We start from the raw sequence: 12,556 nt of genomic DNA, 5'->3' as shown, positions 1-12,556 counted from the left end.
TATTTATTCTGTAATTTATTATTTTTTCTGGTGGCAGGGGCACACATCCCCTCCGTCCCCCAAAGAAGGACGAGCGTCCGCGGGCTCCGCGGCGGCCGCAGCCCGGCCGGCGGGGCGAGCGCGGCGCGGCCCTCCCGCCTCCGGCCCTCGGCCCCGGGCGGCTGGGTGCCGGCCGGGCGGCGGGGGCTGCTCGCGGCGGCGGGGGGGTGGGTGGGGAGGGCGGGCGGCCCGGCGGCCTCCTCTTCCACCGCCCCCCCAACCACCACCCCCCCGCCCTCCCCGGTGTCTGTTTCTCTCTCTGGTCGGAGGCGGCGGTAATGGCGGATGGTGGGTTGTGGCGCCGGCGGCGGCTGCTGTGAGGGACGATGAGTTCCTCCTTCGTGCCGAACGGGGCCAGCCTGGAAGATTGTCACTGTAACCTCTTCTGCCTGGTGAGTGCCGGGCGGGGGCCGCGGCGGGCGGGCGGTGGGGGAGGGGCTCGAGGTGCGCCCTTGGGCCGTGGGGGAGGGGGTCCGGGTCGGATCCAGATGCCCGAGTCCCCGGGCGAGGCCCGGCCCGAGCCGGCGCCGCGGGAGCCCCGCACCGGCCCGGAGCCGCCGTCCTCGCCTGCCGTCCCGGGCTGCCGGAGGAGCGTCGGCCTTTTCTCCCGTTTCCGACACTTTCCTCACCCGCAGTCCTGTCTCCCAACTTGGGCTCCTTTCCTGGCAGGACAGCAGCATTTTCCTCTTGTGTTGCTGGCTTAACTATTGCTGGCCTCCTTACTGACCGTGTATCCCTTTTCTGCCACTTTCTATTATTGCCCATTCGCCCACTGCCTGGCTCTGCTCCTCTGTTTTCCCCCAATAAACGGGACCCCGGAACTTAGCCGTCCTTTAATTTTACGTTTTTTTTTTTTTTTAATCAAGATGAGTCAAACTGTAGGGGGCTCGTTTGTTCCTTGGGTGACTTCAGACTCTTAAAAAAAAACAGTGAATGCCATTCCGTAGTTTTTCTTTTAAACTTTGAAAACAGTTTGCTGTTTTGACAGTCTCTAGCCGACCTGCTTTTATTAGAACATTGGGTTTGTGAGAGTGGAGCGAACTTATGAAAGAGATCCTATGGTTCTGGACTAAATATTTTTATACAGAAGGCTGCTCCTCCTCTTATTGAAAAGTAAGGGGAAACTGCTTCTACGGATGGCAGTTGTGTTGGTTGGCCCCGGTCTGGGAATAAAGACTTTGAAAAGTACCAACTGTTGCAAATATTCAGTCTGCAGTTGGATAGGAGCTTAGCGTCATCAATGATTTGAAGTTTCGGTAACTTTCTTTTTTTCATTTTCCCTGTCCTATGAGAAATATTAAGAGAGTGTGTGATAGGTAAGTGAGTTGAGTGGGCGGAGCACAACTAGTTGGCAAGTGTAAACTGCCAGTCATGTATCAGCAGTTTCATTTTTGGCACCTTAAGCTTGCACTTTTAAGTTAGATTAAAGAATTACTGAATTCACGCTGATAATTTCTTTTACGATACTAAATTGAGATCTTTAATGCCCTTCCCCCTTATAAAATGTTTCTTGTACAATATCCATTAATCAGCATCTCTTCAGATATAGTAGACAAACAGCAGGTTTTACATTTCTGTCTTCTCCAACTCAGTCTATTTTTGGTACTTTTAGGATCAGGTTCTTTGAAGATAAGACTAGCAAATCTGACGGTTCTTTGTGAGCAGCTATTTGACTTTTCCTTAAAGGGATGTGTAAAGATTTAACAAGAATGTTTTCAATTGTAGTTGAGATTTCTTTTCGTTAGAGCTGTGACTTCTATAAACATGGAATGATGAATCTTTAAAAGTTAATTTTGTAGCAAGTTTGACACCAAGAAACAAATGTAACCAGTAAGAACAGAACTTAGGACTGAGAACGAATTGTCTACTCTGTGCAGTATTAAAGTCTGTGTTTATATTTAACATTATTAAAGTTTTTTCATTTATCCTTGGGACTCATTTATTGACTTGTATTCAGTGACATGTCAGTATTATATGTTTTCATTGTCTTTGTTCTTTTCCTTTAATTTTTGGTTGTTGAATTATCAGAATAAGCTTTTTTTCCCCTTTCTTTTTTGGTCAGTCTGTTTTCAGTATCCCAAGGGTATGTTGAAAAATTGTAATGTCTTAATGAAATAGGGGAATTTAATAGTGAGGACTTTTGATTTTGAGTGAATATGCAATAATAAAAAAAATCATCCTTTCTTTTCCTCAGGCTGACTTGACGGGAATTAAATGGAAACGATACGTGTGGCAAGGCCCGACTTCTGCCCCCATTCTGTTTCCGGTGACGGAGGAAGACCCCATTTTGAGCAGTTTTAGTCGCTGCCTTAAGGCAGATGTACTTGGTGTTTGGCGGCGTGATCAGAGACCTGGAAGAAGAGAATTGTGGATATTTTGGTGGGGTGAAGACCCCAATTTTGCTGACCTTATTCACCATGACTTATCAGGTGAAAGCAGCTTATCATTTCTAACTTAAAGATACAGCAGTGTTGTATATTTTCCCTAAAAACATTTATATTACAAATTAAGATTTCTTTGGTGGAACATTGTTTACTGTGAAACCAGACAAAAATGCAGCTTCATGTTGTATTTCACTGCGGTTATTTTATTTTACTGAAAATGATGCATTTTATGGCAGGTTTTTTGAGCCTCGAATAACTATTCTTTCACCTCCCAGTTTTCTCATGAATTTCTAGCAGACAGAGCCCAAGGAAAGCATGTTAGTAAATTAAATTAAATTAATTAAAATTAAGAAAAATGGAATCAGGGACCATTTCCTAACAAAGTCAAAAAATACTTTTGAAACCAAGTGTAACTCATGTTTGAGTCAGTTCTCCTATGCTCTCTTCTGTGTAAATATGCACACAGTTGTAGAAGTATCTGGAAACATTGTAACTTTCTCATTTGTTTTTTTTTCCCCCTAGGCATATAGTTATTTCAGTATTTTTATTTGTGGTTGTTACATTATTAACAAATGAAGGCATATGTTAATTTTCTTATTCTTGGAATGTGAGTCTTTTATTTTAGGTACTGTTGCATCAAAGACTGTCTTTGATATGAAACAGTGCCAACTTGTTTAGCTTTTATAGTGCGACATGTGTCATAATCTGAAAAGTTCAGGAAGTAATTTTATTATGAGCAAATTGATAAGATTACTTTTCTCTTAATTTCTTGATATTTAGAACCAAATGTTACTTTCAAAAGAGAAACTATAACTCTTCATGTAATACTGAAGCTTGTGTTTACTTTAGAGTCCATGTTAACTGAATCTTTGATGATAGGAATGTAAATGATTATTTGTTTGCTGCAATGTACCAAAGATTTCAGTAAGATGTAACATAATGATTCTTGACGAGAAAATTTGGGATTTTTGGATAACTGAAAAAGTTTCCTTATTGGAATCAAGTACTCTGGAGTTTCTGTTATTGTCTATTTGATCTATAGAACTTATTTTATTTTTGGATGTATGTAATCCAGGTGACTATCTCAGACAAGCACTTAAGACCAGTGTTTGTGCAGGAATGTGTGTGTCACATTTTTTATCTTCAAATGAACAAACCCTTCAGTCTTAATATTTATTTTTGAGAGTGGTTGCAATTCTTTTATGATCAGTGCTTTCCAGCTTTTCTAATAAGATCCTGCTGGAGAGTCTAGCCCTTAGTTTTAAGTATGTAGTGTGGTTCTAAATATATTAAATGATGAGTTTGTATATATGTATGTGTATATGATGCATGCGTATACGTCAGGGTATAATATTCCTTTACAGCATCAGCAAGGTGATGCTTTGTAATTGTCATGCCAAAAACTAAGCCTGCCAGCTTCCTTTTTCTTTCATTGGCTTTAGGTATGCTTGAGTTATTTTAATCTTGACGTGATTATAAAAACCACCTTACTAAAATATTTGAAGACTGTTTCAACATTATTGATAATATAGGTAAACTATTATGCTGACTTGGAAGTTTCAGACTTGTTAATAAAGTTAGAACATCTGAACAGACCATTTCCCTCTCCCCACCCCCTCTCCCAGATTCCATGAAATACATTTTGTGGACTCAAACATAATCTTAACAGTTATGTAGTATTAGTCTTACATTAGTAGGACTAACATTTTGAAATTAAAAGCCTATTGAAGTTAATTGTGAACTGGCGTGATGTATATTAAAATACTATGTGGGTACTTTTTTTTTCTATTTTAAATAGGTTTTCTCCTGAAACTTCACAGCTATTAAATTTTTTCCTCTAGTTTGCTTGTAAGCATAATTATTTAAAATAGTGCTGCCTATACTTTAAAATATTTATTTGAACCATAATGAAAGTAATTTTGGAAGTTTAGGCTTATCAGATTTTGCTGAATGCCAATTAAGAATTTATCAGTGAAAGCAATGAAAATAGTAAAGCTAAATATATTAATGGTTATATGTAATCATACTTTCTGTTCCAAAGTCTGTCTGGTACTATTTTAAACAGTTTGTGTAGCCAATGGTATTTTTATAATGTTTTAGCTTTTTTTTTTAACCTGTCATTTACTTGAAATGTTTTTACTTAAATCAGACATATCTTAAAGAATAATAAGGTCTTTTTAGATGGAGTATATTTGTCTCGCCCTTTTCTTTGCTCCAGGGACACCGTCTGCCTCCCTTTTGGGGTAATTAGTCTGCCGCTGTCTCTCGAGCTAACCCCTTTTTCATTTCTCCCCATCTGTGGCACTCCGTCCCTTCTTTGAAGCTCCCCTGAGAAGAGAGCAGCTGGGCAGTGGGGTGGCCTCAGCTGCTGGAGGCAGCGCTGAGTCCAAGTGGAGGTGTGGCAGCAAGGGGATGGGAACCGGAAGGGCCCAGGTGGCGACTGAGAGCTGCTTAACGCAGCTGGGCCTGCTGTTTGCGGGCAGTGTCTTTCTGTCTGCTTCAGCAGCTACCACATCTTGTTGCTGAAATATTTGTGATTGTGGCAGTAATGTTGCCGTTCTTGGTGAAAGAAGGCAGGAGCCATTCCTTTTTGCAGACGAGAATTCTCAGTTTTTCATATTAAGTCAGTAATAAAAGTACAAAATTGCTTTTGCTTCACCCCCTTAATTCATTTGTGTCATTCATAGTGTATTTTTTTAAAGTAACTTCTTGTTTTAAAATAGGTATAGATTTACATAAAATTTAACAGAGACAGTATAGAGTTCCCTGAGTTACCCTCACCTAGTTTCTTTTATTGTTAATATCTTCCATCAAAATTGTACATTTTTCACAGCTAATGAAACAATACTGATATATTGGTATTACCTAAAATCAATAGTTTCTTTGGTTATCCTTTATTTAATGTCGTTTTTAAATCCTATGATCTCATCAAGGATAGCATATTACATTTAGTTGTCATGTTTCCTTTGACTGTTCTAAACTGTGACAGTTTCTCAGACTTGCTTTATTTTTAATGATCTTGATAGTTCTGAAGAGTCTGGTCAGGTTCCATAGTGCATTTTTAATTTCTGCCTGCCTCTTACATGTAGCACATGTTTGGGTCACCTTCTTTCAAGTTTTGCTAATGTGTAGAAATAGAATGTAAACTAGTTTTACTGCTAATTGGTAAAAGTCTTTCACAGCAAGCCAAATCTGATTTGATATATACTTTAACCCTCAGCTTGAGGTTATTGTTGTCACTATTGGCTTTTAGTTTTTCCCTTGAAACAAAAATAAAAACAACTACCCCCTCTCTGAGGTTTGTATCTTAAAAAAATTATAGTAGCTAGAATGTGATGAGACTCTGAGAAAACTGATACCCTGAGAATTGAAAAAACAGAATCAGTCAGGGCTAAAAATATTTCTTTTTCCTGGCTCCTGTGGTATTTATGCTGGATTTTAGTGATATATTCAAATACTTTTATTATAACAATTTCATTGTAAATACTGTCAAACAGGTCATTGTTTAGTCTTAGAATTTAATTGTGGATGCTTTTACTGAGGGATATTAATTACAGTGGAATTTAACCGTGACAGCTTTAACAAGATTGACAAATAGATAAATAGCAGCCAAGTAAAGCAGTCTAGTGTTAGTCAACTAAAAATTTATTTTATGCCCCAGGTAGCCTGAAGAGAGTTAATTCATTTCTGTCTTCTGTTGCATAATTTACTTGTGATCCAATTTTTTATGTTTGCTAGGGACAACATTTATGTCTTCTAGGGACAACATTGCCATGCTTTTCTGTGTACTATCAAGCAAGAAAAGTGTATTTTTTTAAATCTTCAAATCAAAGATAAACATAAGAGGCTGCTTTTAAACAATGTTTTTCAGGTTTTGCTGATCAATAATGCTGCCAATTTAAGGCTCTCGGCAATTTGTTGAAAGAACAGCTTATGAATGGGCAATTATTATTCAAGACAGGTGCTAAACTAGACACTTAAACATTTCTCTTTATTTTTTCAAGAAATACATAGCATTTTCAACGGTGATCAATTTTGACCCATTTATTATTTTTTAGTATATGCTGCATTTTAGTAGCTTAGCAGACTTACTTAGGTAGATTCCTTTTTTACTGGCTTACCACTATGAGGATATGTAAAGATGTCAGTTTTGAGAAAATTGAGTACAAATACTTAGGTATGTCAAAAATTTTTTTTGTTTTTATTTTTTTCCCCCTACTCATAAATAATTATTTTGATGACCTGTCACATCCTTTTGTATCACTATAATCTGTATCCTCAAAAAATTATGGAAATCAAATTTAGCATTGAACTTACTCATTGTTCAAATATTTTGTAAAAATTTTTCAAGTAACAATAACGGTTAAGAGTGCTAATGCTAAGGGTAACAGAAAAGTACTAGAAACACAGAATTGAAACTGTTTTCTCTGGGGATACAGATAGAAGAGGAGGGAAACATTTATTTAAATACATTAAGCAGACTTTCTCCATTAGGCTGTGGTTAATTAAGTTCAAAAGAGTCAAGATTTGCCTTGTGTTCCCCTCCCACCCTTTTCTGTTATGCTGGTGTTGAGATACAAGGACTTATTTTAATTAATGTAAGGGGTGTATGCCACTGTGTCTTTGGTGGCTTGGTTGTACCATTTTGTTTTTTATGTCTATGAATATAAGATGTGGAGAAGTACTTTTATTATGGTTACTATAATATCAAGATAGAAACTTGACTTAGTAGGCTTCTTTCTAAGTGACACTCCCCCCCCCCCAAAAAAAAAAACCTTCCGACTTTTCACTGAATGTTATTAGGAATTATTCTTATTTCCTCAGCAGTGAAAAATCAAATTGTTATTTAGTGTAATGGTTGCTTAGTTACCTACCGTATAGGTGAAGATGTGCTTAAGAGATTTGTTGGCCTTAGAAAATCCTCTAACAGGTGATCAGATAGATCATTGTTTTATGCATAACTCCCATTTAGTGTTAATGAGCATTGTGGGCATTTGAGGGTTTAATGTAAAATGAGGATTAAGTTCACCTGAGTTTTTCTAGACACAATTAGAGCAATGAGAGAGAAATGCTTGAATATTAATACTGATTAATTTTCTAAGCTATATTTAGTTTTCTTAAACTATTTAACTACATACAGGTTTAACTGAAATAGATTTTTAAAAATAAAATCTTAATATGTGAAAATTTATAAAAATTATTACAGCTTTTACTGTTTTAAAGATTTTTAACTTTTGGGTAAGAAGGTGAATTCAGTCTCAAGTTTTGAGTGAATAATTTTCTGATAGTTGAAGTTTATAGTGACTGTAGATGTTTGAAATGAAATGGTATCTATGTTTTGGTTCTTTGTTGCTTTAAAACTTAGAAGTAGTTTGAGAAAAGATTTTGGTAGGGGCTTCTTGTGTATGACTCCATTGCACTTCCTTAGAAGGTAAGGATTTTTGAGGTAAAAGGCTATAAAAAGTACACTAGATAGTTTATAAAGAAGTGAAGAATTCCAGCATAATTCTTTTGAAATTAAGACTATGTGTACTTTTAGTAATCATAAATCACATAATTGTAGGTAAAACTTTCAATGTAACTTTCATTTTGAAATGATAGAAGCTGATTAAACTAAGCAGATTGGGAAAGGTTTGATTTTTTTTTTCCCCCCCTCAACAACTCACAGATATGCTTGTGATCTAGACTTTTTAAATAAAGTGAAGCCACTGTGTGCCACTTCCCTTTTCTTCTAGCCTCCTGTTTTCTTTAATAAAGTGAAATTTGTGAAATTTTGGCTTTAATTGGAAGTAGATAAGGATGTCTATAATAAATACAGCCGAGTATGAAGAACTTTCTCTGTTTATTATTAATGATTTAAAAATTACCTCAACTCTCAAATATGGTCATTTTATAAAGCTTTTCTCATTTTTAAAAAGCTTATCTTTTGGAAAAACCAGTTGATTTGAAAGACTGACTATAATTTAGGAAACATTTTAATGAGCAACATAAAATCGACATTAACTTTTGTAGTGGCACAAATTTCTAGTGAAGTTAAAGTCCACTGTTACTGTGCTTATTGTGCTTTTGAGTTAATGTTTATTCTACTCATTTGTTGTGTAAGTTATGAATGTTTGCCATCTGTCACTCTTAATATGTGTCTCTGCTTTTATTCTAAAGCATCATGGTTTATTATTTTTCTATTGGGATGGGATATGCATTTTTAGTGTTGAATTAAGAAAGATTTTTTTTTTTTACTTAAATTGAAAGAAGGTCCATGCTTAAGAAATGTTTTATAAAGTTAAATAGACTATAGGAGTATGCCACACTATTTTATATTTGAAATAGCAAATTAAAATATTGCAAAAGTTAAAATGTTGATGGCAGTAGCTCCTATTTATAGTAGGATTCCTTGGATGCTTTCTTACAGGTATAAATGGATAGAGAGTAAAAAGCTTTTTTTCTGAACCACAAGTATATTTATCTCAAAATGACTATGTTATTATTATTATTATTTTGTAACTTCACTTGGAGTGGTTAATAGATTTGCTGGCAAATCTATAGGTTGCAAAAGCCAAGATCATGGCATCCGGTCCCATCACTTCATGCCAAATAGAAGGGGAAAAAGTAGAAGCAGTGACAGGTCTTATTTTCTTGGGCTCCAGAATCACTGTGGATGGTAACTGCAGCCATGAAATTAAAAGACGTTTGCTCCTTGGAAGAAAAGATGTGGCAAACCTAGACAGCATATTAAAAAGCAAGGACACCACTTTGCCTACAAAAGTCTGTATGGTCAAAGCTACAGTTTTCCAGTAGTCATGTACAGATGTGTGAGTTGGACCATAAGGAAGACTGAGCACCAAAGAAATAGTGTTTTTGAACTGTGGTGCTGGAGAAGACTCTTGAGAGTCCCTTGGACATCAAGGAGATCAAATCAGTCAATCCTAAAGGAAATCAACCCTGAATATTCATTGGAGGGATTGATGCTGAAGCTAGAGCTCTAATACTTAGGTCACCTGATGCGAAGAGCCGACTAATTGGAGAAGACCCTGATGCTGGGGAAGATTGAAGGCAAAAGGATACAGGGGCGGCAGAGGATAAGATGGGTTGGATGGCATCACTGACTCAATGGACATGAATTTGAGCAAACTCCAGGAGATGGTGAGAAGGACAGGGAAGCCTGATGTGCTGCAGTCAGTGGGGTCACAGAGAGTTGGACACGACTTGGCGACTAAACTACCAACATAACTTTCTATCAGAAGTGCCATTTAAAATTTGTCTTTAAATTTTTTAACTTCTCCCCCATGTAGAGAATCTTATACTAAATGGTAAGCATGGGAATCATTTGGTTGAAATGAGACCTAAGGTGGCTGATAATGCACTGCTTGTTAGGCTCTGTGCCAGAAGCTTCCTTTTTATCCATCACTTATTTTTATAGTTGAATCATGGATTAGAATGCTGATGGACATAAAATGTTTTGAGTTTAATTATTAACTGTCTAGTTTCTTTTTTTTTGGCAGGGTGAATGACTGGACAAAGTAACTAAAAAGTGAGTCAACTTAGAAATTGGCACTTTAGGTATAGAGTGTGTGGTATTTCCCTTGGTTATACAAATGTCCTGTTCATTTACGCAGAAACCAAATCAGTATGTTTGTGATATATCATTGCCTTTTTATATAGTGGGAAAATAATTTTCAGGTAATTTAATAGAGTACATGGCACTTTGGCCTTTTATTCTCTATGGATTAGCTTTGAAACCTGATGTTTTAGTGTCTAGAGAGATAGCAAAGTGGTCGTAGCTCAATATTCTGAGGTGAAGTAGGGTTTATGAATTTAGGGATTAAACTGTAATACTTTCAGTTTAGCTCTGAGTAGATATAGCGCCTCTATGTTACTTTTTGTCTCTTTCATTTCTTTCATAGAAGAGGAAGATGGAGTGTGGGAGAATGGGCTTTCCTATGAATGCCGAACTTTGCTTTTCAAAGCAGTTCACAATCTGTTGGAACGGTGTTTAATGAACCGGAACTTTGTACGTATTGGCAAGTGGTTTGTAAAGCCTTATGAAAAAGATGAAAAACCTATAAATAAAAGGTAAGCTATTTTTAACCTCTTACTTGATATTTCTTTAGGCTTGTTAATGATTATAGAATGTGTGATAAAACTAATATCTCACAGACATTCAGAAGGTTAACTTTGGCAAAGTACTATAAGTATTCAGTTTTCTTTGACTCCTTCTTTCTCTGTTTTACACATTTTAAGAATTTTTTTGTAGTATGGATAGGCTGTGTGTCAGTACAGTGGCTTAAGTTTTGATTTGGGATAATAGGAAAAATGTGAGATGAAAGCAGAGACTTACGCATTGAAGTATATATATTTTTTAGTACTAGTGGAAATACATTCATGGTACTCTGTTAAAATTAAGCAGTATTAATATCTGTTTTTAGATGATGATCTATAGTCATGTTTGGGTTGAGGTATCCTCATTCTCAGCATCTTTTTGCTTTAATTAAAGTTATTTAAATTTGTATGTTTCTATGTAGGACATGTTTACTTTTGGGGTGCTTATGATTTTCTTTAGCTTTGAATTGAGCAAATTCATGATGCTAATGTGTAGGATAGTTGCAGTTAGAGGCACAGAAGACTTTTAAGATGTATTCACATAAAAGCTTTAGGTTACTACAGTTCTCTGGTTTAAATAATATGAGGCATAATCTGTTAGAAGATTTAGTCGCAAGCAGTTGTTGAATTAGTTAAGACTTCGAGAGAAATGAAACAGTGGTATGTAAGATGGGATATGGGAAAAGAAAAAATGAAGGAAATTTATTAGTTTCCCTGAAAGATGGATGGTTGTAATCATTGTTGAGATGTCATTTTATGTCAGGTGCACATCTTTTTTCATGCACACATGAAATTTTTTGTAAACTTCCCTTTCTAGTTTCATTATAATTGATGAGTAGGTAAGACATATCAAGGCTTTCATTTTTTCTCTCTGAAAATTAAAATAAACCTTTATTGTCAAAAGAATAGTTGTACAAGGTAGGAGTGCATTCAGTTGTCAATGACAAAAAAGTCCTAACTAGCTTATGTAGGAATTGATTTTTCTTAATAATAGTCTGGAGGAAGATACGTTCAATGATGTCATCAAAACTTAGGTTCCCTGGAGTTTTCTGCTGTTTTATCTCTAGCCTTTGGCTTTTATCGTCATGGTTCCAGTAAGTGTTGCATCTCCAGACTTCACTCACAGTGGATTCCAGGCAGGAAGAGGAAGGGAGGGAGGAGATGAGAAGGGGTGACCGTTGGATCAGAAATTAGATTCTTTTCTGGAAATTTTAGCTGATATGTCATTGGCTATATTGAGATAAATACTCTTTATATGGGAACATTGCCACTCTGAGCAAAATAAACCTTGGTTAGTAAGAAGAAATGGAGAATAGATAGTAGGTAGGCGGTTTTAAGAATTCAAGCTGATTACCAGGAATTAAAAAGAAAACCTGTAATCCTGAGCCCCAACTACTAGATGTGCTCCTCAGAGGCAATCCCTTTAAATTCTTCTAACTTAACTTTAATTTACCTGTTTAAAAACTTACAAGCAAATACTAATTATTGAGTTTTCTGTTACTTCAGTTATTCAGGATTTAATCTTCTATTAATAATTTAGCTATCTTACAATCCCCTCCACCCCAGCCATCTCCCAACTCCCATCCATACCACTTGGAGATTGGCATACTGAGATACTCAATTTTCCTGTCCCTTCTTTTTTTCCCCTTATCTTACCAATATAGTTATGAGATTTGTTTAAAAAAAAAAAAGTACCTATTGTTTCTATTATTATAATTTTATAAATATTTAGTGAGTCATATAGCATGTAGGATTACAATCCATTTCCTCTATATAATTTTGTTTTTCCCAGTGTTAATGTGATTACCTCTTTTTTCCCATAATTACCTATGTCAAGGGTTGGTAAATGACCTCCTCACAGGGCAGATAGAGCCTGCCCCCTGTTTTTGTAAATTTCATTGTAACACAGCCTTGTTCCTTCATTTTTTAGTTACTTTATGCCTGCTTTCACACTCCAGCAGAGTTGAATAGTTGTGATAAGAGACTGATGATCCCACAATGCCTAAAGTATTTCTTTGGCTCTTTACAGATAAAGT

General features: G+C 36.4%; 1 protein-coding gene across 2 annotated transcripts in view; it reads left to right on the top strand.

Moving 5' to 3' along the window:
• The first annotated feature begins 219 nt into the window (after nucleotides 1–219).
• MED13 (mediator complex subunit 13) overlaps nucleotides 220–12,556 on the top strand; it is a 94,507-nt gene continuing 82,170 nt past the window's right edge. The window contains exons 1-3 of one of the 2 annotated variants that reach the window (XM_043482308.1): nucleotides 220–431; nucleotides 2,234–2,468; nucleotides 10,325–10,493. In XM_043482308.1, the coding sequence (XP_043338243.1) occupies nucleotides 366–431; nucleotides 2,234–2,468; nucleotides 10,325–10,493 (470 nt within the window). In that variant the 5' untranslated portion in view covers nucleotides 220–365. Of the gene's footprint in view, nucleotides 432–2,233; nucleotides 2,469–9,922; nucleotides 9,952–10,324; nucleotides 10,494–12,556 lie in introns of those variants that run through there. The other variant, XM_043482317.1, reaches the window with a different exon arrangement.

The sequence above is a fragment of the Cervus canadensis genome, chromosome 1, assembly GCF_019320065.1.
Source record: "Cervus canadensis isolate Bull #8, Minnesota chromosome 1, ASM1932006v1, whole genome shotgun sequence".
NCBI classification, from domain to species: Eukaryota; Metazoa; Chordata; class Mammalia; order Artiodactyla; family Cervidae; genus Cervus; species Cervus canadensis.
Note: the sequence above shows the minus strand (reverse complement) of the source record. Positions and strands in the feature narration are given on the sequence as shown.